At 45.2% G+C, this 27,610-nt stretch overlaps 1 protein-coding gene across 2 annotated transcripts; it reads right to left on the bottom strand.

The window, feature by feature from the left end:
* Nucleotides 1-1,819: 1,819 nt before the first annotated feature.
* LOC101962113 (stimulated by retinoic acid gene 8 protein homolog) lies at nt 1,820-26,958 on the bottom strand. 2 transcript variants are annotated; one of them, XM_013361073.3, is made up of 10 exons: nt 26,735-26,958; nt 23,214-23,327; nt 22,421-22,618; nt 17,869-17,944; nt 17,343-17,427; nt 14,102-14,320; nt 12,821-13,106; nt 8,398-8,471; nt 5,940-6,051; nt 1,820-3,009 (listed from the first exon to the last, which is right to left on the bottom strand). In XM_013361073.3, the coding sequence occupies exons 3-10, from the start codon at nt 22,610-22,612 to the stop codon at nt 2,935-2,937; spliced, it is 1,119 nt and encodes a 372-aa protein (XP_013216527.3). In that variant the 5' UTR covers nt 22,613-22,618; nt 23,214-23,327; nt 26,735-26,958; the 3' UTR covers nt 1,820-2,934. The 2 variants fall into 2 exon arrangements, with proteins under 2 accessions (XP_013216527.3, XP_077896698.1); XM_078040572.1 differs by having other exon boundaries at nt 26,829-26,958.
* Between the last annotated feature and the right edge of the window lie 652 nt (nt 26,959-27,610).

The following is a 27,610-nucleotide window of genomic DNA, read 5'->3' as shown; positions in this document are numbered from 1 at the left end:
TCCTGCTGGCCTTCCATACAGATCTGACTCACAGTCCCTATAGCTGTGAGAACCAGATCCTTTAAGAAAATCTGTTGGCCTCTCTACATAGTCTGCTGGTCTGTTTCTGGGCAGAACCCTGAGCCAGACACATTGACGCAGAAAGGGAACAGGCAGGTACAGGAAGATACGTGCCAGGTGTGGGAAGAGTCCTTGGAGGGGAGGAAGGGGAAATGAGTACCAGGTGATGGGGTTTATGCACAAAATACATCCTGGTCTGCACCCATCTCAATAAGGCCTGCAGGAGAGAGGGAGGGAAGCAGAGGGCTGTTGGGGCTGAGGACTGAGGTGGGGACATCACCCAGCTGATGGCTATGAGAGAAGGGATAGTCCACCTTCTGCTTAGGTCCACCATGCCCAGGGGCCTCTGGTGCATTCTGTTTCAGGACTCCATCACAACCTTGGGCTAAACAAAGTCAGGGCTGGGCCTAGTCGGACGAGGTGGCCTGAGCTGGCACAGGTTGCTGAAGGCCGATGGCACAGGCGCCTGAGAAGACTCATTTCTTCTTTTCCATGCACTCCCAGGGGCTTGCTGAGGGGGTAGCAGACCTAAGAGCCGCCTGTCCTTTTTTTCCAAAGCAAGTTCAGACCACTTCTGAGCACAAAGGCCCTGCTGAGGAGCTGCCTGGAAAGCCCCATGTGCCCGCCTCATTTTGTCATTTGTAAACTGTGAAGTGCAAGGCAAAGCTACACCCCTGCATATCCTCAGTAGGAGTCTCTGAAGGTCAGCTCATGCTTCACAGGATGGTACCTTAAGAGCTGGGCCCTGATGTCAGGTAGGACCGAGTTGAGATCCTCAGACTTAACCTGCATGTCAGCTCTCATGAGGAAATACAGCAAAAGCACTGGGAGGCCTTCTGTGGAGGGGAGTTGCTGTTATCAGGACTTATAAACCGTAGAGAGCCAGTGAAACCATTTCTCTGCACACCTAGTATGCTAGTCGTGGTGTGCCAGAGAAACAGAACCAATAGGATATACCAAGGAAAGAGGAGGGAAAGTTATTTTAAGGAATGGGCCATGCTATGGTGGAGGTGTAAATGCAAAATCTGCAAGCTGGGCTGTTGGTAGGGAAGAGCCTCAGGTGATGCAGAGGTCTGCTAGTAGATTTTCCTCTTCTTATGGGGAGTCAGTCTTTTTCTATTAAGTCCTTCTATTGGGTGAATTATGGAGGGTTATCAACTTTATTAAAAATCTACTGATCTAAATGTTAATCTCATCTTCAAGAAAATACCTGCACAAACTCAAAAATCTTAACACCATAAAGAAAAAAAACAATCAATCAATGGGCCAAGGACCTGAACAGACACTTCTCAGAAGATGATATACAATCAATCATCAAATATAGGACAAAATGTTCAACATCTCTAGCAATTAGAAAAATGCAAATAAAAATTACTCTTAAGGTCTCATCTTACTCCAGTCAGAATGGCAGCTATTAAGAATACAAACAAGAATAAATGTTGGTGAGAATGTGGGGAAAAGGCACACTCATACACAGCTGGTGGGACTGCAAATTGGTGCATTCAATATGGAAACCAGTATGGAGATTCTTTGAAAAACTGGGTATGGAACCACCATTTGACCCAGCTATCCCTCTCCTCGATTTATACCCAAGGGACTTAAAAACAGTATACTACAGGGACATAGCCACATCAATGTTTATAGCAGTTCAACTCACAATAGCTATATTGTGGAGGCAACCTAGATGCCCTTCAGTAGATGAGTGGATAAAAAATTATATATATATATATATATATATATATATATATATATATATATATATATACACATACATACATACATACACACACACAATGGAATATTACTCAGCATGAAAGAGAATAAAATCATGGCATTTGCAGATAAATGGATAGAGTTGGAGAATATAATGCTAAGTGAAGTAAGCCTGTCCAAAAGAACTGAATGCCAAATGTTTTCTCTGATATAAGGATGCTGATTCATAATGGGGATGGGGGGTGGAGCATGAGAGGAATAGACAGACTTTAGATAGGGCAAAAGGGAGGGATGGGAAGGGAGAGGGTATGGGGGTAGGAAAGAAGGACATCATTACCCTAAGTACATGTATGAAGACAACCAGAGACATGGAAAATTGTGCTCTATATGTGTCCTATGAATTGAAATGCATTCTTCTGTCATATATAACAAATTAGAATAAATTTTAAAAATTAAAAAACAAAGCAAATCAAAAATACCTTCATAGAAACATCTAAAATAATGGTTGACCATATGTCTGGGTACCATGGCCTAATCAATTTGACACAAAATTCTTTCTTATCCTAAGTGTATAAGCCCAGGGATGTTTATATATCCTCTGCCCAGGACCTTCACTAGAAAGTTTTCAGAACTCTGGAATTTCACTACAGCACCCATTCAGGTATACATACTTGAAAAAGCAGATGTATCTGGGTCTACCTGATGTTGTACAGTACAGGATTGAGATTGAAGTGTGCACTGTTACTGGGTTTCCAGAACATGCAGGATGAGTAGGTGGGCTCCAGAATTCCAGAACCCATCAGAGCAATGCCCTGAGTCCAGGGCCTGGTGCTATGCCACCCCTAGGGGCAGATCTTGCCTGTTTTCTTCTTGAAAGGCCCAAGGACTGGCCTCTCCTGACCTGGCACCTCCTGAGTAGGGACAGAGTGGATTGTCCTGGAGAAGACTAGCCCCTTATACCAAACACCCTGAAAGACCAACACAAGGCCTTGCTTATCTTGTACTTTATACTAATCAGAAACTAAAACCATCAGAACGATTCTGGGACAGTGCCCTCCAAAGAGCCCTGGAAGTCCAAGGCAGGTATCACCAGATCTGCTAACATTCAAACTCAGAAACTCCCACACTCCGTCAGTCCTCTCCCCTTCCAATCCTTCTGCATTACAAATCTTCATCGTCAAAGGTCTCTAGGCACCTCAACATTATCATCTCATCGTCAGTGGGAAGGTCTGGTTCCTGCAAAACAGGTGGAAGAGGTTGAAATTTTGATCTAAGAGTTCCAGGCAAATAGGAAGGTCCCAGCATCTTGGGTGTGCCCAACTCTCCCAGTCTCCACAGCTGTCACCTTCAGCCCCCAGCCAGGGAAGAAGGTGGGTGGTCTTATTTCCATTTCACTCAACTCACACACCTCCAGAAAGGAAGCAGAACTGGCTACTCTCCTATCCTGGGGATTTCCAGGATCCCATAGAGATGGGGAAGCCTTAAATCTTTATCCACAGACCCATCAATAGAAGACAGCGCACTTACACCATGGTGTGCCCGTCATGAAATGCCATGAAGCTGTGGTTTAGTTTATTTTTACTCAACTCTTTTTATTCATCATAATTTTATTACTATTTTGCAGAACTGGGAATGGGAGCCAGGACCTCACAGTGCTGGGCAAGCACTTTATCCCCCAGCTACTTCCACCAACCTGCAGCTGGGTTTTTTTTTTTTTAAAGAACGAGATCGCTATCTGTGGGGTACACTACTAGAAGAGGAGCGAAGTTCAAAACAATGTGTATAATAGGCTACTACTTGTGTTTGAAAGAATATATGAATTCCTGCAGACCGTCTTTGGATGGCTATATAAGACACTGCTATGGAAGGGAAGAGTTTGCAATAGAAAGCAAGAAGTCATTGCAGGAGAAAGCCTATGTTTTACAGAATACTTTTTGGACCATGGACATGGGTTACCTATGAGGTGATCAGTTTTTAAGAAGCAGTGCTATATGTGTTTATCAAGTTTCTCATTCCCTTTACAATGACCCGGCCAACCTCTCGGGCCTGTTGATTACTTCTTCCACTAAAAATATGTTCCCAAGTGTTTTCTCTTCCTGTGTCTCTCCACCCAGCTGAGAAATGACCCTTGTCATTTATTGTCCCTGCAGATCAGGGTTGCTCTCCAGGGGTCCTGGGCAGTATCCCCCGTCAGGTATCTAGTGAAAGTAGGATGGTCCCAAGGTGGATACCTAGATGGAGGGATGACCTCTGCTAGTTTCCCATTCACATGCTCTCCTGGTGGGGGAAGGGAAAAGAGCGTCAAGAGGACCAGAGAGGCTGGGATGGCTCAGTATTTCCTAGCACATGCCAGGCCCAGGCTCTAGCTCCAGTATTGGAAATGAGAGAGAAAGAGAGAGAATCATAGAAGTTGGATCAGGTAATCTCTAGGGGAATAACATGTGCCCCTTGTTCAGAATGAAGACAACTGCCAAGCTTGAGGCAAGAGGTAGTCAGAGAGCACAGGGGGTCCCAAGGGGCCAAGTGTCCTGGGAGGGAACAAAACAACCAAATGTCACACACAGCGCCCAAATATTGTTCAAAATGTCCTATTTCCTTAAGGAAATAATGGAGTCTGAGGCACTTTTAAGCTGCATATTTTTTAAGCTGACAGCAGCAGGTTGTGAGAGATATTTGCTGTTACTGGTTGCTGAAATGCTCCCCCAAAGTCATGGCCCCCTGGAAATTCATTTGAAACAGGGTCTGGGCAGATGTTATTAGTTAAGGATCTCAGGATGAAGCCATCCTGAATTTCGTGGGGGCTCTAGATCCAAGTGATTGGTGAGAGGGGCAGAGGGACAGAGAAGAAGGACACGTGAAAACAGAGGCAGTGCCTGGGGGCATGGAGCCATACAGGGCAAGAATGCTGAGTGGTACCAGAAGCCACTGGGAGCCAGGCAGTGGCCAAGAAGGACCCTTTCCTGAAGCCTTTGGAGGCCATATGGCTCTGCCAGCACCTTGATCTCAAGCTTCTGGCCTCCAGAACATTGAAATAAGCCTGTTGTTTCAAGCCACAGGTTTAGGGTCACTTGTTAAAGCAGCCCTAGGAACCCAGTTCAGGTACTAATGAAGCCTGATCCAGCCACCTCCCATAAAGCTGATAGGGGTAGCAGTGAGTTGGAGGTGAAACTGAAGGAGAATGAAATTTCCCTCTTTGCACCAGAGTCTACCAAAGTCCAAGGCCTTCTGCCTAGAACCCCTTGGACAGCTTGCTCAAAACCCAAATCCCAGTGACCCATTCTCATAACATTGAATGAGAACCTTGAGAATAAGCTCCCAAGGTGAGTCAGGGAACACTGAAGTTCAAGAGCCTGTGCTTTATGGGGACACTCTGACCTCTGCTCTGTGGAGAAAGGAGGTCAGGAAAGCAAAAACTGTCCCCTTTATTTGTTCCCAAAGCCTTGATGAAGTGGACTAATTTAACTGTGTAGGACAGAAAGCTGGGACAGTTGCAATGAGATAGTTACCCCGCCATTGGTGGGAAGTGGAGACAACTACAGGAATGAGCTCTGGACTCCAAGTGGGGATTGAAAGTGGTGTCCCCATGGGGAAATGAATGAAGGGGAAAGGGGCCAATTACATTTGTACTTTTGCCAAATTAGCAGAGAGAAATCGATAGCTATCAATCTCAAAGGGCCTGTCTCCTGGTAGGTCAGACAGCCCTTCCCCCTGTGACAGACAGCCTCAGGAATGGACACCCTAACCAAGCCCCCCATGACTTATGTCACCATAAGCTGCACAGGAAGTTTTTTAGGAGCAGAAATTATCCTTTGAAAGCTGAAGGATTTCAGAGGATGAAACGGTTCAGCCTTTTGGAAAGATGTTGCATAACATGTATGAAGGCCTGCCAAGAGCTGCCCTGGGATCTGGTCCCTGCTTCCAGGGGTTGGTCACCAGTGTTGCTTTGCCCAGAGGACACCCTGCTGCTCTTTTCTCAGTTTCCATGATGTCTTCCTTTTCACAGGAGGCTTTAGGCTGAAGTTGACCATCCATGGAATAGGACGGAAAGATTGAAAGAATGTCTGCCCATTGCCTTCTTGGGGTAATCAGGGTGAGGGTGGGCCAGGCCCCCTCAAGAGCTCTTTTTGCCATCCTATCAAGGGTGGGCAAGTATCTAGCTGTCCTACCTGTTTTAACTGAGTGTTAATGCAGCAAAGGCCTTTAAAAAAGTCAATGATCTGCATATAGAGCTGAAACTTCCCCTCTGGGTTTTCTGGGTTGCAGATGGCAAACAATGAACTGTCAACAGAAAGAAAGAAGAAACAGCAAATGTTTAGAATCCTGATTTTTTACCTCTGCTTGACTACCCTTCCCCCTGCCAAGCATTTGGATTGTGGTATAAATGCAACACTTTCATACACCCAGTCGAATTCTGGGACAGCCCACAGCTTTTCTTGAAAGGTTTGTATTAATTTTGTCAAGTTTCATGTCTGAAATCCTCAGAAAAACAAGACTGTGAAAGGACTGAATCTTGCGCCCTAATTTAATGTTTTGAGCTGTGGCCTTTAGAATGAGGGAGGAAGGTTTCTTTTACATCTGAGTCAACCTGCTGGAGCAAAGCCCAGGGTTGGGTCCCACCTGTGGCTGCTAAGGCACATTTTGAGTTCAGTCCCAGGAAAGACCCCCTCTCAGTGTGTCTAGCCTGGAGCTCAGGCCCTGCAGAAAGGAGGCTGGTCTTCCAGCTCTCCTTTCTTCCAAGGGGAGCAGCCCGGTGCACCTGGAGCCTTGAGGTACGTGGCTGTGCGGCCTGTAAGCCATAAGATATTTTCCCTTCACTCTTCCTCCAGGGATGAGGTCCTACAGCCAGACTAAGAACCCCACTGGAAGTAATCCCTGCCTTTTCTAGAGAAAGCAGGGAAAGCCTTTTTAATGGGTTGGTTTTTGTTCCATTAGAATGTCAAATATTGCTTGGCAAGTGTGCTTTGACGGCTTCTCGACCAAGTTGTCTTTGCAGCCTGAGCCCAGTGCAGAAATAGGAATGTCAGCTTCCAGCCAGTTGCAGCAGAATGACACTCGGCCCACAGCTGAGGAGAGCTTGTGTCACCAAGTGGCTTTGGAGAGGGAAGAGTCTCCTCCGTCAATCCCTGTCTCCTCAGATCTGAACGGGCCTGCAGGGGCAGGTGGGGTGATGGAACCATCCCTCAGATCTGGACTGGGGTTCTACTTGAAGCTGTCCTGGACCCCTGCACAGCTCTCGTGCCTGACCAAAGGCCTGAGCGGGAGGCCAGGTTTCCATTGAGAGGACAATGAAGACACTCATTTGGATCCAGGTGTGGATGGCCCTCATTCCCAAGGCAGAAAAACTCTAGGTCCAGGTTTCTTTTGAGCCTTGACACTAGCTCTGTCCCTGCAGGCCATAGGCCCAGGCTTGCACGCAGCAGCCAGGGAATTTCAGTGCCAGACTGACTTCCTCTGAGAAAATGCCCTTGCTACAGACTGAGTCCAAGTCCTCCCTGTTTTAAACCTTCCCAGACCCCGTTTTATGTCCTCTTGCTCCTTGGGTGAGCCACACCCTTCTCTGCTTCTTCCATAGCTGTTCTCATCAGCACTGTGAAAGGCAGCTCAGAGAAGCCCCTAAGGTCAGAGCACAGGCCTGCCTCCATGTTGGCCCAGGTCCTCTGTGCCCCAGACCCCCTGCCCACTCTGCTGTCCATGAGCTTCCTGACCCTGGGTGCTATAGACTGAAGGTCTGTGTCTCACACCCAATTCATATGCTGAAACCTAACACCCAAGGCAATGGTATTAGGAAGTGGGGCCCTTGGCAGGTGATTAGGACCTTTATAGGAGAGGCCTGGGAGACATCCTGGGCATTGAGCCCAGGGGAGCTTTACCACTGATAACACTGAGCTACATACCCCCATCCCGGCCCTTTTTATTTTTTATTTCACTAATTTGCTTAAGGCCTCCCTGATTTGCTGAGGCTGGCCTTAAACTTGCAATCCTCAGTGCCTCAGCCTCCAAAGTCACTGAGATTACCAGCATGCACCACCTTGCCCAGCAAGATATGGTGACATTGAGAAGATGCCTCCTACGAGAAAAGGCCTTCACTAGACTGAATCTGCTAGCATCTTGACTTTGGACTTCCCGCTCCCTAGAACTGTGAGCAATAAATGCTGTTGTGTATAAACCAGCTGGTTTTTGGTATTTTGTATAACAATGATCTTGTAGCAAGGCAAGATCAGCCTGAAGCAGGACTAAGACATACAGGGAAACCCACCAAAGGAAACAGGTGCATTTACACAACCTGGGGCTGATAACCTGGTGTGTTCTAGCCCTGGGCCAGGACAGAAGATTCTTTCCTCTGAGGATGCCCCAGACAATGTCATCCCCAAAGCAACAGTACAATCCTAGGATCAGTCCACTTCAAACACAGGGAAAAAGTGGGTCCCTGAGAACTTGCACCCATCTGGGAGCTGCAGGGGAAAGGCAGAAAACACCCAGCAGGGGTGCACGTGCACAGACATACACACATGCATGCACACTCATTCATATAACACAGACACACCCACATGCTCCACAATCTCATAGTCCCACAGTTGCACACGGACTCACACTTGCTCATGCTGTCTCACACCATCTTCTCACCTAGGGCTGGAGGTACTGGGAGCCTCACTTTTGTCCAGGAAGCTTGCCACATCAAAGGCGTCTTCAAAGAGGATCTGAAAGAAAGCACAGAACTCCTTAAGTCAGAAATAACTTCACAGCTTGACACTGGCGAGGCTGCTGGGCGGAGAGTAGAAAGGCTTTCTTTGTACACTCATCCCCAAAATGCACAAGTGTCAAAGCTGGGGTCCAAACTCAGGGTCTCTGCTTCATAATCTTCCCTAGAGCTGAACATTAAGCTCTTGACTGCCGAAGACAAACTGCCAGCCCTGGAGATGGCTGAGAGAGAGGAAGTACTGGGACTGTCTCAACTTTCCAAAGAAGAGAGTAGCTCAGGCATGGGAGGTGACAGCAGAGCCGATCCTGTTGGCAGGCTGGAAAGTCTCATCTGAACCTCCCAAGGTGGAGATTCTGTTTAAGCCACAATGCATAATCCAGCAGTTTCACATCAGGGCAGCTGAAGGCAGCGTTCGCCTGCAGGAGGAACAGCTCGAGCTCTGGCACGCACTAGCTGTGACCTCCGGCAAGTTACTTCATCTCCCCATCAGTCCTCAATAAAACAGGAGTCACAGCTGCTATGGTTTGAATGCTGCAGTTCCCTCCAAAATTCTTGTAGAAAATTTAACTGCCAAAGTAATGCCATTGGGAGGGGAGGCCTTGAAGAGGAGGTGAGGAAGTGAGGACTCTGCCCTTGTAGGTGGATTTAATGCCTTTACAAAAGGGCTTTCTGGCATGGGCTCTCTCTCTCTCTGTCTCTCCCCACCTCCCTTCTCCAGTATGTGCGGTGCAGCAGGGAGGTCCTTGCTAGATGTCGGCACACTGATACTAGATTGCTGGCCTCCAGAACTATAAGCCAACAAATTTCTGGTCATTATACATTACCCAGTCTCAGGGATTCTGCTACAGTAGCGCAAAATAGACTGAGCTAACAATGTGGCCTACTCAGGGTTGATGCAAGAATTCAGGTCATACACCGGACACATAATAATGGCTCAATATGTTGGCTGCATTGAATGTTATCTGCTTTATAAACAAAACAGTGTTGTTGAAATTCTAGAAAATAGAAACAGATAAGGAAAATAAGAATCACTAAGAATCCATCAGAGATACCTGTTGTTGCTATATCAATCCACTTCTCTTCAGTTATTTTCCCAGGCATATTATATAATGACAATGACAAGGACTGCTAGTAGCAATATAAGAATAATGATGATATGCTTCCAAATTTAGAATTAGGTTATTTAGACAGTTTTTGGTCCTTTGATCTGTAAATATTCTGTAAAAACATGATTTACACTTAAGACTGATGGAGGTAGCAAATAGAAATGCAAGACGCCTAGTTAAATTTGAATTTCAGATAAAGAAGAATTTTTTTGTCATAAGAATGTCCCCCCAAATTGCATAGGATATTTTTTGAAAAAAATATTTTAAAAGTTTAGCTGGACATGTTTTATTTTTTTGGCATCTTATTTACTCTGGTGATCACCCTGAGGGGAGGAGGGGGTGTCCTCTGGCCCCCTGTGGGCAGGTACCCGCAGGTCCTGCCAGAGTCCCTCCTCACTCCTGCCCGGGACACTGCTCTTGCCCAGCTCTTCATGTCTTCACTCAATTCACTTCTGTGTAACTGAATCCCTTGGAATTCTGGCTATGTGGGTGGTCCATTCCAGTTTTCTGAATATTTTCTGGTGTCCTACTTATATTTCTTTTGTTACTTCAAAGAAGCTCTGCAAGAGGCCATAGAAAGGCCTATGCTCTCTCCTCCCCACAGGTCTGAGACAGGGACCCAAGCCCTAAATTCCCCTCCATAACCAATCAGCCCACAGAGTTGCAGGCCACACGTTGTCTCCATGTATGCAAAGCCCCCTCATGATCCAACCTGGAAAGGACTCAGATCAGGCTCCTTTTGGAGTTCCCACCACACTTAGGGACCACATGTCTCAGACCTGAAGCAGAATGTTCTGGGGCCTCCTGGATGCAGAGAACCCTGAGAACAGGGGCTGGCAGCAACCCAATTGTTAAACCTTTCCAGAAGGACCAGGAGCTGCAGTAAAGCTGAACTAGCAGAGCACAGAGCTGACCTAGAAGCCACAGCAGGAGCAGCTGTGGTTGGCCCTGTCTTGAGCATGAGTGTGCTCTGTTCCACTCACCTTCTCACCTGCCTGGCTTCACCAAACCCTGGGCAGGAAGCTCCTATTCTTGGGCATGGATGGGGGAATCTGCTGCCTGTTTCCCTCAGCACCAGAAAAGCACCAGCCTTCTCTGAGAAAGGCCAGGCAAATCATTCCCATGATTTGGGACATTAGAGTCTGATTTCTGTTTGGAGCTGTTCTTCCTTGAGGAAATGTTCATGTTGGCAAATGCACAGGTGCTTGTATACACCACACACACACACACACACACACACACACACACACACACACACGTCCAGTTACTCAGGATTTTGGTATATATTTTCTCTCTCTCTCTCTCTCTCTCTCTCTCTCTCTCTCTCTCTCTCTCTCTCTCTCTCTCTCTCTCTCTCTCTCTCTCTCTGTGTGTGTGTGTAAGACTCAAGGGCTAGGCATCTTAGGGTTACAAACACATCTACCCTGGCTCCCCTCTCCTGTGTGCCTCAGGTATGAAATCTTCAGCTGCTGGTTGCCTTGGTTCTCACATCCTCTCATGGTGGACCCAACATTAGGGGAAAACAGATGGGAAGCTGGTGTATTTGAGATTGGGGGTGGTCTAAGGCAGTGGCACTGACACTTGCACATGTGCTCTGGGAGGTCTTGCCAATAATGCCTGGTGCATCAATCACCTGGAGTGCTTGTTTAAAATGGGGATCCCAGAACCCTACCCTCAGGAATTCTGATTCAGTGGATCTGGGGTGGGAGCCAGGAACCTGCCTGCTTACTGTGCTCCAAGGGTGATTCAGGGAGAAGCATCAGGAAAGATAATGAAAGGCTGACTATCCACACATAGGCCAAGGACAGAGAGATTTGAGCAAATGAGAGGGATACAATCCCTGAAGTAGGAGCTGGGTGTTTGGACAAATCACACCTCTAACTAGGACTGCCAAATGGAGGGTAGGACTAGGTGACAGCTCTGTTGTTCTCTAGACTTGGACATGACTGTGGAAGTTTCCAGAAGGATTGGGGTATTCCAGGGCTGTAACTGTAGGGTCAGAAGCACATGGAAGTTCTCTGGTTCTAAGACTCCACAGAGGGAGTGACGGGAGACTATTATGGCGGTTTCCTCAAAGAGACCACCCACCGAGACGCATTTGGATAGTCAAGGCAAGGGGGAAGGGGGTCATAGCCATGGATGTTAAATGTCCTACAAAGCACTGGACAGGTGCAGGGAGCAAAGAACTGCCTGTCCCTGGGCTAACAGAGTGAGGGCAGCCTGGGCCCATGTGGGAGCAGCAGTCTTTTGAAGATCTCCTAACTCTGGAGGAGCTGCTGTTGGCTTGCTTTTGTCTCAGCACAGGATGAAGGCTAACACCACCTGGTGCCCGCTCTGTGGACTGTGGCACCCTAACTACTGGAAAGCCGAGAAAGGCATTTAGAGTGGAAGCTGTGGCTGCCCCCTCTTCACCCAGTGGTTGCCATGCTTTCTGGGAACTGGTCACCTCTCTGGGTCTGTGCCTGATGGGTGCTTGTGTCATCCTTTATCATCGGCTCAGTAAGCTGGACAATTTGGGCCAATGAGAGGGGAGGAGAGGTATGGTAGAAGTTTCTGGAAAAGTTCCTCCTTAACTAAGAGCCTTCACAGGGACTTTCTCTACCTGTTGTACAGGAGGAAGAATGACCACTGAGGGTGAGAGAAGTGGGGAGGGAAGGGAAGGACGAGAAACCCGAGAGAATAAAGGAACCTGAGTCAAGGGGACACCACTGAGCAGCTCAACTAACAGTGACCTCCCTGACGTGAGTTGTGCATTTCTTCATGTTTTTGTTGTTGTTGTTGTTGTTTGGTTTTTTTTTTTGCACTGGGTTTAAACTCAGGGGCACTTTACCACTGAGCCCTTTTTATTTTATTTTATTTTTGAGACAGGAGCTCCCTAAGTTGCTCAGCGCCTCACTAAATTTCTGAGGCTGGCTTTGAACTTGGGATCCTCCTGCCTCAGCCTCCAAGCCACTGGGATTATAGGCCACCTGCCAGCTTTTCATAGTTTAATAATCAAGTCCTTGGCAGCTGAAAGATTCAAACAGGTTTTAACCTTCCCCTCTGCAATCCTATGGAAAGGCCAGGACACTAACAAGAAATACTGTTTGGTGATCATGGAGATTATGCTGAGAAAATCAGAAGCCTGTGGTGCCACCTGCAATAGAAACGGCACCTCAAGCTTGCAAAATGACCAAGCAAACCCTGGGTGGAGGGTGACAGTGGTTCCTCTGCGTCCTCCGCCATCCCACAGGTTGCTCACCTCCTCCGGGGTGGAGACGAGCGAGCAGCTGGCCCCCTGGCTGTCTACTCCGCTGTCCTTCACACTGCCCTCGGCACCCACGGGCTCCTGGCAGGCCACCGGGAGGTCTGGGAGGCCGCCGTGCTTCTGCGCCCAGGTCTGCAGGAGGATGGCCTTCCTCTCCTCGGAGAGCGTCTGCCACAGGTGGGAGATGGCCGCGGAGACGATGGGGAGCGTCACCTCCTGCGAGGAGACGATGCCGTTCCCTGTCAGGAGGTCCATCGTCTGCTTGTAAAAGTTGAGATACCTGGAAGAGGAGAGGCGCTGCCTCTCAGGAGTCTGTCCCTGCAGAGGCCAAGGCACCATGCCCGGGCCACACTGGGGGTGCACGGCGCTTGGCCTCAAGCCTCTACCCCCACTCTGCAGGGCAGAAGCCGCTGTCGGGGAGCAGAAGGCACCTTGGGGACCAAGGACAGAGATTTGTGCTGGGGGGGCCCTCCCCAGGTCCTCCCAGGGCCCCACCCCTAAAGCTCAGCTCAAAGTTAGGTGAGAGGTGTGGCTGCTCAGCTCCCATCGCCCCCGCCCCGAAATTTTAATTAGGAGGTCATCAATGTGCAGGCTTGATAGACTGCTGCTTTAATCTGGGGTCTGTAAATCAGGCTCAGCTGTGGACTGGGTCTCCTCCTCTTGTGCCTCTGGAGGCCAATAAGGCTACTGAGGGGTCTTGGGTCTGTGGAGGAGGCTGTGTCAAAGGAAATCTGAACCAGCCAGCCTCCACCTTTATCTTTGTTAAGACCAGATATGAGGTTGAACGGGGACATGTAGGGTGTGTGTAAAGTGTGGGGTACAGGGAGGGGGAACTCATCCCTCATAATCACAATCCCCAAGCCCCCCCTTGCGCCCCAAATAAACACCCAGTCTAAATAAAAAACATTGTATTTGCTCTTCAGTTATAGCTTCCAGACTATGTGTCTAGCCCCTCAGACCAAGCCCAACCCCAGCCCCTCCTACATGGTTATTGTCCTCTTAACACATTTTTGTATATTTTCACATCATTTACAATGTGAATTTTACTTCATTTTTAATAATTGTTTCTCCTGATTATTTACCATCAGAAATAATACACATTCACTATTGAAAAATTGGAAAACACAAAAAAGTACTGAGAAGAAAGCCCCTCCCATAATTCAGGCTGGTCTGAGCATGCATTGAGGCTACAGCATACCCCACTTGGAGTTTCTATCCCCTTCCCCACAGGAGCTCTGTGTGTGTCCAAACATCACCCCACCCAGCTGTTCACACCGTTCAAATTCCAGGAGGTCTGGAGACATAGCGTCAGAGGAATGTAAGAGATCAATTTTTTTCTCCTCTTCCTCTTCTTCCTCTTCTTCCTCTTCTTCCTCCTCTTCTTGGTCTTCCTCTTCCTCTTCTTCATTTTCTTCTTCCTCAGCATCCTTTCTGACTGATTCAACTGGGCACCAGGTGGAGGAGCCATTCTGAGGAAAACTATTTGAGACCAGACTGGGGAAGAAAACAGACACAAGTTAGTAATGCTGTAGACATGCTGACAAATATTCCCAGTGGACATGAAACTCAAAATCTTAGCAATATTTGGTATATAAATAGCAATATTTTGTATATAAAAACTCTCTTTTTATATTTGTGTCTACACACACACAAACACACACACATATATTCAAAACCATATTAGTGATACTAGCTAGTCTAATAAGGCAGGAAAAAAGTAAAAGGTCTACATATTGGAAAGTAGGAAATAAAAATATCTTTATTTTCAGACACAATGTGACAATGTGGAAAATCCCAAGAATCCACAAACATATGACTGAATTCAGAAGGGAACTTAGCAAGGTTGCAGAAGGCCAGATCAATAATCAAAAATCAATACTATTTCTAGTAGAATAAAGAGCCTGGAAAGGGTGTGGGGAAGTGGGAGATAGAGAAAGGATAGTTAACAGGTATAGGGCTCCAGGAGAGGAGGAAGATTTTCTAATGTTCTATAGAGATAACTATGGCTGACAAGAATTAATTGTTTCAGAATAGCTAATAAAGAAGATTTGGAATATTCCCAGCTCAAAGAAATGATAAATGTCTAAAGTGATAGAAATGTCAATTACCTTGGTCTGATAATTAAGCATTATATACATGTATTGAAATATCCCACTAACACATAAATATGTACCACTACTATGTGCCAATTAATATATATGTTTTAAAATATTTATATATATATATATATAAAATATATACACACATATATTTCTGTATACTAGGAATGAACAATTGAATATTAACATTTTAAAAATTATTATTTATAATAGTACCAAAATCATGAAAAATTTAAGTTTAAATCAAAAGTTCAAAGTGTGAGAAAAGAATAAAATGGACTCATCAACATTATAGAATTTTGCTTTTCAAAAATACATTTTTAATAGCATGAAACAACATGACACAATTTGGAAAATCAGAACTTAAAACCAGCTTCTCTTCATACTGATAGGAATACTCCCCAATCAACCAAGTCCTGTTAAAAAGCAAACTTGCCAGAAAAAAAACAACAACAATAACAAACACAACTTTTTAATCTCAGAATAGAGAAAGACTTCTAAGTATTCCCTACAACCCAGGTGTCATAACAGATTGATAGATCAAACTTCATTTTTTTTTTGCATGGCAAATACAAAAAGCAAAAAACAATAGGAAAAATAATAGAACAAATGACCAAAAGAAAAAATTTGGCAAGTCTCACCATAGAGAGCTAATTCCTCTGTATGTAAAAAGAACTTCTATAATTAAATAAGAAAAAGATCGGCGGTGCAGCAGGAAAACAAACAAAACAATAGGTACAAACAATTCCAAGGAATGGAAATAAAAATTATCTTGAACAAACGCACTCCAGTTAATTCATAATCAATTAGTTAATTAATTACTAAAATATAATAATTACAAAATAAAATTAGTCTTTTCTATGCTGGCACCACAGTTTTAATTATTATAGCAAAAAATTCCTCCCTAATTATCATAATTTAGCTATTCTTTTATGAGTAGGTGATAAAAGGACTTTTAAGATTTTTAGTATATGATAAAGTTCATATTTTAGTAAAGAAAAGACAACTTATAATAAATGGGGTTGGGATCACTGTTAGTCATTTGGGAAAAGCCAATGTAGAATTCTGCCTGACTGAAACAATCTTGGACTGGGCCCCACCACACCATCAGCCCAGTGTGATTTTTAAAACAAGGCTCCTAACTTCCACCTTCATGCACACATACACACCACACCTGCCTCTCCTCTGGGAACAAAATGGTGATCAAGTTGTCTATGAAATAAGATTAAACTTAGGCGGTTATTTTCCTCTTGACACATTTTTTTATATTTTCACATCATTTACAATGTGAATTTTATTTCATTTATAATAATTGTTTCCCCTGATTATTTGACATCAGAAATAATACACATTCACTGTTTAAAAATTTGGAAAACACCAAAAAGTACTGAGAAGACAGTAAAAGTCATGCGTGATCACACCATCAAACACTAGAAGCCACATCACTTCATCCAGGAGGATTTTTGACTCCGAATAGCAAGTAGTTCGCAGCCCGCTTCTGGGAGGGGGCAAAGATGTTTGGAGCTCTGTTTTGTCAGAGGCCAACTTGGATGTACACCATGCCATTAGAGCTGGACATGCCCAGAGCCACCAGAGATGACAGGGGCCCAGCCATTGCCCCTAATGATCAGGCTGTGGACAAAGTAGCTTTGCAAGCTGCAGGTGAACGCAAGGGTTAGGTCATCCTTTGAGTGCTGAGAATATATCCACACAGCATGCATGAAAAGCCCAGAAATTGCAGGAGTTAAGTACAAAACCTGACATAAAAAAAGTACAAGAAAGACATTTCTCAAATCAGTCTTTCACAATTTAAATGTGACATTATTAATAACATTCCTCATTCAGCATCTGTGACACCTATGTGTACGATGGTTATTTACCTCTTTCAAGTTTAATGTGCCTTTTCCTAGGTTCCTATGAGACTTGTAAAGTAGGCCAAGATTTGCATTTTCCTTATTTTCATATTACTTTCCAATAAAGCTATTAACTCAGGACTTTAAGAAATATATATAAGATATGAAATGTAGTAATACACTATATAAAATGAACACAATGATGTCATCATTCTAAAAATAATGTGCAAAATTTGAAAAATAGGTGGATGGATATTCCTCAAAATCAACATTTTCTTTGAAAGGCGAGATGATTCATATTTTCAGGCCTTTCTGTATTTTCTACATTTTCTGTAATAATCAATTTCTATAGTAATCATTTTCTGTAATAATCATTTTTATAATTGTAAAAATAAATTGATGCATGCACTTAAGATAAAGGAGAACTCAGGATAGACAGCTGTGAGTGAGCAGCAGCCCTGACCATCTTGCACATAGAGGGAGGGTGGACTACTGGGAGGCAGCCTCCAAGGCCAAAAGGGCAAGACAGCAGGTTCTCATTCTCCTGTGGTTGCTGGATCTTACCTGTCATTTCCAGAGAACATTCTGGCATATTCTTCCTTGACTTCCTCTAAGCTGCTTGCATTCCCATCCTCCAGATTGAAGGATTCTATTAGGAAGTTGAGGCAAGAGTCACAAAGGAGAAAGTCAGACCTGCATTAAGTCTCTCCTGCCTTTCTGCTCCATGGTGGAGCTCTGAACCCTCCCAGGCTCAGTACTAGGGAGTCCAGAGGCCATTTTCCACCTCCCTTTCTGGGTGCAAGAGGGAAGCTCAGTACAAGTACTGACCACTTCTCTGACCTCTCAAGGTGAAGTCAGGTGCTCTCAGCAGCACCCCATTAGGGGATTCATCAAACCCCCACAGTCTGGTGACGCCTGCCTGTCCAGCCACACTGCAAGCTCCCTAGGGACTGGGACATCAACTTCATAACCAAGCACAGTGCCTGGCACACAGTGACCCTCAATAAATATCTATTGACTCAGTGTAACCCAATCTCTCTGTTTTCAATAGAAAAATGGAGCCAGCCTTCTCCAGGGAGGGATCTGTTACCTTTCAGTTTCAGCAAGTTGTCCAGAGTTTGTTCCAGTTCCTGAATGTGATTCTTCGCCTTATTCAGAACCTGCCACTGAGGACAGAGACAGTGCTGGAAATATAGCCTTTCACTGCAGAGACTGGTTTTGTGGACCCAGGAACACCTTCCCTAGCCTAAGACCACATTCATTGTCTCAGATGCAAAGTTACATCTTTAGCCTTGATGGTGAAAAGATTGGAAAATTTATTCTAGTGCACAGAAGGCACAAATCTCCTTTGTATCCTAGAAATGAGTTCTCACTGAAATACCAAAGTATTTGGAAATGAGCTGCATTCAGCAAACTGAGGAAAGCAAGTGACTATACAGGCTACCAGAAGGTGGGATAAGGTGCCAAAGGGGGCACCACCAAATGAATGTTAACCCCAGCCTTGTCCAAATTATCAGGCAAGACTTCTGCTTTGTTTTGACCATGTGCAACTGGCTAGTTAATATTCAATTACTAATCTCACAATATGTGTTCACTAAATGCATACACTCCAGATGATCTAAAAACTTGCTCTATGAACTTGAACTTTGCATTTCCCCTTCCCCTTCCTTCTCTCCCTCCATGCTTTCTTTCTTTTGTCCCTCTTTCTATCCAACCTCTCCTCCCTCCTCATCTCCTTCCTTCCTTCCTTCCTTCCTTCCTTCCTTCCTTCCTTCCTTCCTTCCTTCCTTCCTTCCTTCTTTCCTGTGTGTTAAAATAGAAACTGCAAGACCATTCAAAAGCAAGAAACCCTAAGTGTCATTTGTGAGGCTGAGCACCCACATCTGCCATGGGTCATGGCCTCCCTCAGGTATGCATAAGCCCAAAGCTGTGTGCTGGGCCCCAGGAATACAGGGTCAACAAGATGGTCCCCTCATCAAGGTGCTGATATTCTAACAGGGAAGACAAGCATGGCAACAGCTCTCCTTAACACAAGATGAAATTAAGAGCTAACCAGGGGTAGAAGCAAAGGGCTGTGGAAATACATAGGAAGGAGAGAATATTATGACTGCAGGGGGAAAGCTTCCATGGAACAAGGCAGCAGAGTGAGCCAGACAGAGCTCTGGAGAGAACACAGTCTCAAAGGCACAAATAACTGTGTGAGTAAAGACAGAGGCAGGCCAGGCCAGCCTTGCTCAGGGCACTGCCACAGTGAGATGTGGCCAGAGTTGGGGTGGGCAGTGGGAGAGGAAGCTACAGAAGCTAGGGGGTGGCAGCCTGGGTTTTGTCATTCTAGATTCTTGGGGATTCTGATGGTGCATAAAAAGAGACTTAAGGGGAGCTGGAAGCATGATGCTTTGCTGACACAAAACCAGGTGACAAGAATGACATCTATGTGAGAGTACAGTTAATTGCAAAACCTCTGAACACCTCTTGAGCAAGGCCCACCCCTTCTTCCTATCCACTGTTGTCCTAGTCTGACATGGCTATGGTGTCAAAGCAGCAAGGACTCAAAACGAGGGGCCAGAATCTTGGGTTTGTTCTTAGGGTGAGAAGGTGATTCCCCAGCTTCTATGGTTTAAATGTTTATGTTCCCCCGAACACATATGTTGGAAACCTGCCCCCCCCATGTGAGGGTAATAGGAGATGGGGTCTTCAGGAAGGTGCTTTCTTTCTTTTCCTTTCTTTCTTTCTTTTCCCTATTTTTATTGGTGTGTTTAAGTATACATAATGTATTATACATTATAATACACAATTATATTATGTATTATAATGCATAATACATTATACATAATGGTAGGATTCACTGTTAATGTATTTGTTCATGCACATAATACATTAATATAATTTGGCCAATATCACTCCCCAGTATTTCGCCTTCCTACAGTCCTTCCTTGGGGAGGTGCTTTACAGTAGAGGCCCTATTTGGATTAGTGCCCTAATAAAAGAGGCCTGAGGAAGTTTACTTGCTGTTTTTGCCATGTGAGGTGTCATTAACAAGGTGCTACCTGTGAGCCAGAGAGCTGGCCCTCTTCAGACACTGAATCTGTTGGTGTCTGGATTGCAGAAATTCCAATCTCCAGAACTGTGAGCAGTAAATTTCTGTTAATAAATTATTCGGTCTAAGGTATTTTTCTATAGCAGCCTGAATGGACTCCAACACTATTCCTCTGGTCCAGGATGAGTTGCCCACACTGGCTCAGCAGGACAACTCAGGCCTGCTTGCACCCTTACTGCATCAAACCAATCCAGGGAAACCAGGTGCCATTCATAGAAATTCTGTTTCTCAAATGTTTGGGGAGTGATAATTTTTGTAGGACCTTTGTTTTGGGTGTATTTCTGTCCTCCCACCCCAAGAAAGATGTTGAAGTCCTAACTCCTGAAACTTATGCATGTGACCTTATTTGGAAACAGAGACTTTATAGAGTAACCAAGTTAAAATGAAGTCCTTAGATTGGGCCCCAATTCAGTATGACCCATGTCCTTACAAACAGGAAAAATGTGGACAAAGAGATAGACACCCAGAGAGGGAAGATGGTGTGAAGTTACTGGGGGAATGTGGCCATGTGGTCAGAATGATGCTCCTGCAAGCCAAGCACTGCTGTCAAGTGCCAGAGGCTAGCAGAGGTAAAAAGGTTCTCCCCTAGAGCCTTCAGAGGGCGCATGGGCATGAAACCTTGACCTTGGACTTCCAGCATTGAGAGCCATAGTCAATAAATTTCTGTTGTTTTAAGCTGCCCAGTTTATGATATTTTGTTATGGCAGCCCTAGAGGACTCATGAGACCTTGTTACACCATTAGTCTTATAAAACAACAACTCCCTTATTCATGCACAATCCTGGGCCTTCCCTCAAGTAGGATAGAGAAAGAAGAATTCAGAAAACAGCTGAGTTCCAGATATTTTCCTGGCTGCATCATTTAATGCCAGTAATTTAATCTTCTGAAGCCTCAGTTTCCTGACCCGTACAATGAGAATGATAGGAATAGAGCTGTGGGGGATAAATAAGATAATATATTGGGAAATAATGATTCTAATATTTTAACTCTCTAAGAACCATGCTATGTTGGAGTATCCCATTAAACTCTATTCTAGGCCAGTGTGGCAGCCATTACTATACTCCCTATTTAATGGACATGTTGACTGAAGGCCAGAAGTCACCTGCCTCCCATCACTGAGGCCAGTTAATAGCCATGCTCTCACATGCTAAGTCACGTGGCACAAATTTTAGGGGTATGGATGTGGTTTTCCTCTGGATTTACTTGACTTCTTACTGTGAGGCTCTGAAGGTCTATTTTTTTCTTTGGTTCTGCTGCCTACCTATGTGCACATACCCATGGACCTATGTCAGGAACTTAGGTTTTCATGCACCTCTGGAAGCACAAGGCAAATGTCTCTTCATCCAATGGACATGAAGCACAGCTATGCTGGTCAGGTTCTTGACAGAAAGGCCCAGATGTGCCATCTTCCTACTGGATCCTGAGCCCAACTTAGCAGAGAGGGGAAGAACAGTCCTCCCTCCATCCTACAAGATCAGGTGGGGTCTGTGTTGGAATTCAGCTAATTATTATATAATAGAGTCGTACTGAAAATCTGCACCAAGGTGCTCAGGGCACCTTTTTAAATTTCCACCAAGTCCTGGCCTGTGCCTGCTCAGGAGCTCTTCATATGTCTGTACCCAATGAGAAGCCTCTGCCAGCGCCATGAACAGAAAACATGAAGCTTGTGGATGCTGCTTTGCTGAAGGCATCAGCCCAAGAATGGAACCTCACCCCCCAGGGTCGGGAACAGACACAGGACAACAGGATAAGTCAGAGAGGTAGAGGGTGGGGAGAGGGCCAGGCCTGGAGTAGGAACGAGGACTCTTTCTGACCCTACTGTCAACCAGCTAGTAAGTCCTTGCTCAACTCCTTTACTTAAAGGATTTTTCCTTTACTAAAAGGGGGTGGGGAACTGCACCTCTTGAGGGACTCCTCCACTCTGACCATCTATAATGCTTCTACCATTATGACTACTCCATTCCTTCCACCACCCCAATATACTTGGACCTCCATGCTCTGCTAGATAATTGATTTATTGATTGCTAGTTAGCAATTAAAAAGCTGTTTGAGGACAAAAGCAGAATTAAGAACAGGAAAAGATAAATACTTACCTGGAGAGCCCTGTTGCCTGGGAGAAAGACCTGGATGATGCATATAAACTGGGGGTGTGCGCGCATGTGTGGCGTGTGACCATGTGTATGTGTGTGCTAATGGTATGATGCATGCATGCATGTATGTCTATGGTGTATGCACGTGTGTGTGGTGTTGTGTGTGCACACAGGTGTATGTGTTTGGGTAGATGTACAGGGTGCCTGAGCATGTGCTAAAGGCCACTGCCTGTTGAGTGGACAGGCACAGAAGGGGCTGGCAAACTAGGTCCCTCCTCGGGCCCATAATTACTTTACTTATGCCAGGCTGGTCTGCTGCAGATAGAAGAGGCCCATCTCTCACAGCAGGTATAGCCCCAAAGCATCCACCGAAGATCACCGACCACATGGAGGCCCAGCCCTCAGTCTTGTGCACCAAGGGTGGCAGGGCCAGGCCCCACACTGAGGTCCCCGTACCTTCGAGGCTGTGAGCTCAGACTGGGAGTAAACAGTCTTCCTTAGGTTGGTGAAGAGCCCTGCCAGGGTGGCCCTATGGCGGGCCTGGGACAGGCGTCTGCGGGCTACCCGCGGTTCGAGCTCCTGCAGCTGTGCCAGTGGTCTGGGTGTTGCTGTGCCACTGGGGTGGCTGCCTTCTCCAGAGGTCGCCATTATAAGCTGTAACATAATATTATGCTTCTTTTTACCCACAATAATAATGATACAACATCAAGGACAAAGGGAAGACAGATTGGCAGAAAGAGGTATCTCTCAAGTAAAAGTTGCCAAGAGTTATTTATATCATAATATAATAGATAACAGACACAAAATAAATTAAGGTGACACAAAATATGCTACTGATGCTCAGCTCCCCAAAATCACAAGCCACCTATGTTGGATTTCCAGGTGAGAGGCAATGGAGCTTACCCCATGAAGGTTCTAGCACAGTGCAGGTACTCACTAGCCATTTGTTCATCTCCATTGTCAAGGACCACAGTCAGACCTTGAGATACTGTGTCTCACAGTCTGTTCAACACTGAATGGGTGCATGTCCTATCCTGTGAGATCTTTGCAAACTTAAGAATGGCCCCTTTGATCTGGGTAGGGTTGCACTGGTGTACACACACACACACACACACACACACACATACACACACACACACATCCAATAAGGATCCACTCTAGATTCATGAGCCTTTCCATAGATATACTATACCTCAAAAAGAAGGAAAAGAAGAGAACACACTGATCTCCCAGAAAAGCAAAAAGTTACCTGTTACTTTATGGGGAGGTGGAAGTGGAAGCCTTGTCTTGCTTCTGGTGGGGTCGGAAGATGATCATTACGTTGGCTTGTGTCACTTCTGAGCTTGCAAACCAGGAGCCCTTCCTAAATGAGGTGATTGTGGGACTGATCCAAAATCAGTCTGGATTAGACAGATTGTTCTAATGTCTGAATAATGTCTGTTTTAATGACAGGCAGAGATGAGGGTGTCTTGCCTGAGCCTGGCCCCTTCTATCAGAGAAGGGTATACCCCACATACACTCAGAGGAGAGTTGTTTCCCACACCCCATGGTTCTTTGAGCAGAGAGCCCGCATCTTTACATCTGTACCCCCAGTGCCTGGTACCCACCCAACTCCCAACAGGTGCTCAGAGTTCAGTTCTGAGTGAATTACAATGGGAGGTTTCTGCTGGGTCCATTCTCCCCTGAGCTCATTCCTGCAATATAGGGACATCGAATGACTTTGGCCAGGCTTTTGCCAGTTTTTGAGTACGTCAGTCACTTGGGAAGACTGTTGAAAATATAAGAATGCTGTGATTTGAATGTCCTCTCTAAGACTCAGGTTGAAGTTTGTCATTATGACAGTATTAAGAGGTGGAACCTTTTAGCAGTGAGTGGGCCATGAGGGATCTCCCCTCACGAATGGATTAATTTCAGCTCTGGAGTGGGTTATCATAGGAATGGGCTCCTGATGAAAAGATGAGTTCTGTCCCCTACTATCCTCTCTTCCTCACTTTCATGCTCCTGTACTCTCGTGCTTCCTCACCACAAGACAATCTTTTGCCATAAGACACATTTTGCCATGTCATGCTTCAGGAAGAAATCCTTTACCACATATGGCTTCCTGATTCTGAATTTCCCAGCCTCCAGAACCCTGAGAATAAACTTCTATTGTTTCTAATTCACCCACTCTGGTGTTTTGTTACAGCAGCAGAACACGGACTAAGAAAGCACACAAAATGGGAAGCCTGTGAGAAACCCTACTCTAGGTAAATGAAAGTATAAAATTAACAGAGTCCTCCTGGGACCTCAAATTCTCTAACAGTCATCAAATATGAATACCAAAGCCCTCTGGGATATGGGGAGTCTGGAACTCTCTCCATGTCAATGCCAATGCCAATGATTTGAGTTTCCTTTAAGACTCCTCCTAAAACACACTCTGATATCTAGATGGCTATGGGCACGGTCACTGGATATGGGTACAGTCTTCTGCCTCCAGCCCTCTACAAGAGGGGGCTTGCTTCTGGGGACCTTCACTGCCCATCTCAAGGGGTGGGAACAGTGCCAGCACATCTTGGCCACCTGCCTGGAGCTGAGGCAGTCATCTCCCTCCACCTAGTCAGGAGCCTGGAAAAATTTTCCCTTTGGGTTGGGGAGCCGTGACACTTTAGGAAAGCTAGGAACAGAACCTCCCCTCTTCTTGAAGGGGAGAGTGAAGCCCAATAGATATTAAACTTAAGTGGAATGTGTGTAATTTTCAATATCCTTCCCTTAAATGCTGCTCCTCCTGCACACCACGCAGTGATGTTGCTATGATTCCAAAAGGCATTCTTTCCCAGTTATCTTTATTGGCTTGGAATTTGGTTTTCTGTGGCCCCAATAGGGGTATCGGTTAATATTTTTCAGAACAAGCTTTTTGTTGCAATAATACATTTAGATCTGTTCAGTTAGCACCTAAGATTGGTGCAAAGGGCTGGCTGGCCTGGGACAAGTGCCACAGAAGTCATTGTCTCAAATGGGGGAGGGGAGACAGGAGTCTCCTCTGCCTTATTCTAAATTTAAGGGTTTTTATTCTTTTTCTTTTGTGGTACTAGGGATTTAATCCAGAGGCACTCTGAGAGTCACATTCCTAGCCTTATTTTTTTATTTTATTTTGAAGCAGGGTCTCACAAAATTTTGCTGATGCTGGTCTCAAACCCACAATCTTCCTGCTTCAGCTTTCTGGGTACCACTGCACCCAGACAAAGTTACTTCTTTTCCTTAGAAAGGGGGAATGGAACATCTTGTGAAAGGGGACCCAAGTGTAGAGTAAAATGAGATCAAGAAGTGATTTTTTTAAATTATTATTTTTAATACCATTGTTTTATTTATTTATTATTATGTGGTGCTGAGGATCAAACCCAGGGCCTCGCACATGCTAGGAGAGTGCTCTTCTGCTGAGCCACAACCCCAGCCCAAGAAGTGGTCTTTTATTTAAAATAAAAAACTTTTGTTTTAAAATCAAAACCCTCTGTGGACAAAAGTATATTAAGAAAGCGGCTCCCAGCAGTGCAAGGAATTAGGCAGTGTAGAGTGTACCACCTGCAGCTCCACTTTTAGGGCTATGAGTCTACATTTTAATAGCCTTGAAAACTCAGAATCTCCCAAGTTGCCCTTCCTCTCACTTTGATTTTTTAACTGGATTAAGGATTGGCTCAAGACCTGGATCATGAGCCTATATTTATGCTGAGCCAAGAAATTCTTCAGGATTAAATTTTTTTATTGTATAAAGGAAGTGAAAATTATTTAACTAGATTATGGTCTCACTTTTTTCCCTTTACAATCATGGTCATGATCCTGTGACTATCTGGAGCAAGGGAAAGCAGCACAAGCCACTTGTGATCCAACTGGAGTAGGGTTCTAAGTATACAAAAGCATGAGAAGCCACATCTTAAGGAATTCTGGGGGCTGCAATTCAATGAGAAAATATTTACTAGGCCTGGGGATGGGGCTCAAGCGGTAGCTGGCTTGCCTAGCATGCGCAGGGCGCTGTATTCAATCCTCAGCACCACATAAAAATAAAATAAAGATGTTGTGTCCACCGAAAACTAAAAAGTAAATATTAAAAAAAATTCTCTCTCTCTCTGTCTCTAAAAAATATATATATATTTACTGGGTATTTTCTCTGTGCAAACCTTGTATTCATTTTGTAGGAAACTGGGGCCAAAAATAATATTAGGCATTTCAGAATGGCCAGAACTCCAACATATTTCCTCTTTAAAAACTTATTTCTGTGTTTGACCTTATCCATGGGATCAGCTTGCCAGGCATAGCCTTTCAATCTAACAAAGTTAAAAGAGAGTTCCATTGATCCCTTCTTCCAAAAGGGGCTTTTGTGAAGTTTCCCACTGTCACAAGCCATATTTTTATTATTTCTCATTTATAAAACAAAACACTCTTTTCATATCCAAATATTTTCCTATTGAAACACCAACTAATATCCACTTAGAGCTGACATTTCAGTCTCCATAGACTAAAGACGAAGTGGCCTCAATTTTTCTAAGTTTCAGAGAAACGATCAATTCTTTTAAAGTATCATTCCGGAAAATATTTGAGGGTGATTTCTCGTTAGCAAACGCCGGGCAAACTGTACAAGACACTGGACAACATATTGCAACCCACAGGCAGCTTCCTTTGACTCCTTATGCATATATCAGATTGTAAAAAAAAAAAAAAAATCCCAAATCATTCTTAAATATGTATGAGTCAGGACAACATACACAAACACATATGAACGCGGAACTAAATGTTCACCTGTCCTGCTACGCAGCATTGAATCAATCGACGTGTCCAGGACTCACACACCCAAGGGCATCCTTCAGGAGATGAGCATTCAGAGGATACTCACACTCAGGGAAGAGGGCACTCGTGCGTACACGACGTCCCCACTCACAGGACACTCGGGAGGCTACCGAAGCCCTGACAGCCGTCACCCCTTGCCACGCGCCAGGGTGGAGAGTGAGGATCCTGCACCCGGCAGAAGATAGACCCCGCACACAGGCACAAGGTAGGGACCAATCACAGCCCTGTCACCAGCTTTCTTAGCCAATGGGGAAGCGTGGTGGTGGGCCAATGGGAGCGTGGGCAGTGGAGAAACTGTAACAAGTTGCCAGAAGGATACACCAAAGGGTGAGCGCGGAGCGATGGGGGAGGGGCGGGGCTGACCTTTTCACCTGACCCGGTCACGAACCCCAGTTTTCTCATCCTTCAAGTGGGATGAGAAATCCCAGGAGTCGTGAGGGTTCGAGCCAGGCTCCCTGCCTCAGAGAAAGGTTTAAAAAATGTTGTCATGCAGGAAATGATGCCTAGTAGGGAAAAGGGGGAATGAGATTTCACCTTGGGCAAGAAGAAATGGAGTTGGGGACTGAGAGGGGTGGCAGAGAAGAGACCTTTAAAAGGTCAGGGTAAAAAGTAAAGAAAAAAAAGTGTTCACGTGTTGGGATAATAGGAAGTAGACAGGCAAAATATATATATCATTTTTCCTCCCCAAATACAGATTTGCTTTTGTCTTCGAGTCTCTTCTTGCTTGTATCCCTCTATCCTGAAAATTTTCGTGATGGTCCTGACCCCACTACATCAGTTATCCACTAAGAGTTCCTGGGCAGCCTCGCACACTCACCAATAAGCCCC

Source organism: Ictidomys tridecemlineatus, chromosome 2 (assembly GCF_052094955.1).
Source record: "Ictidomys tridecemlineatus isolate mIctTri1 chromosome 2, mIctTri1.hap1, whole genome shotgun sequence".
NCBI classification, from domain to species: domain Eukaryota; kingdom Metazoa; phylum Chordata; class Mammalia; order Rodentia; family Sciuridae; genus Ictidomys; species Ictidomys tridecemlineatus.
Note: the sequence above shows the minus strand (reverse complement) of the source record. Positions and strands in the feature narration are given on the sequence as shown.

Bases quoted from the DNA above. Each gene is read 5' to 3' on its own strand.
- LOC101962113 (XM_013361073.3), bottom strand. From the start codon at position 22,612: ATGGCGACCTCTGGAGAAGGCAGCCACCCCAGTGGCACAGCAACACCC. The intron at 17,945-22,420 runs GTACGGGGACCT...CTCTGTCCTCAG, and splicing joins CTGAGCTCACAGCCTCGAAG to TGGCAGGTTCTGAATAAGGC. The intron at 13,107-14,101 runs GTGTGAACAGCT...CTCCTCTTCCAG, and splicing joins GACCTCCTGGAATTTGAACG to GTATCTCAACTTTTACAAGC.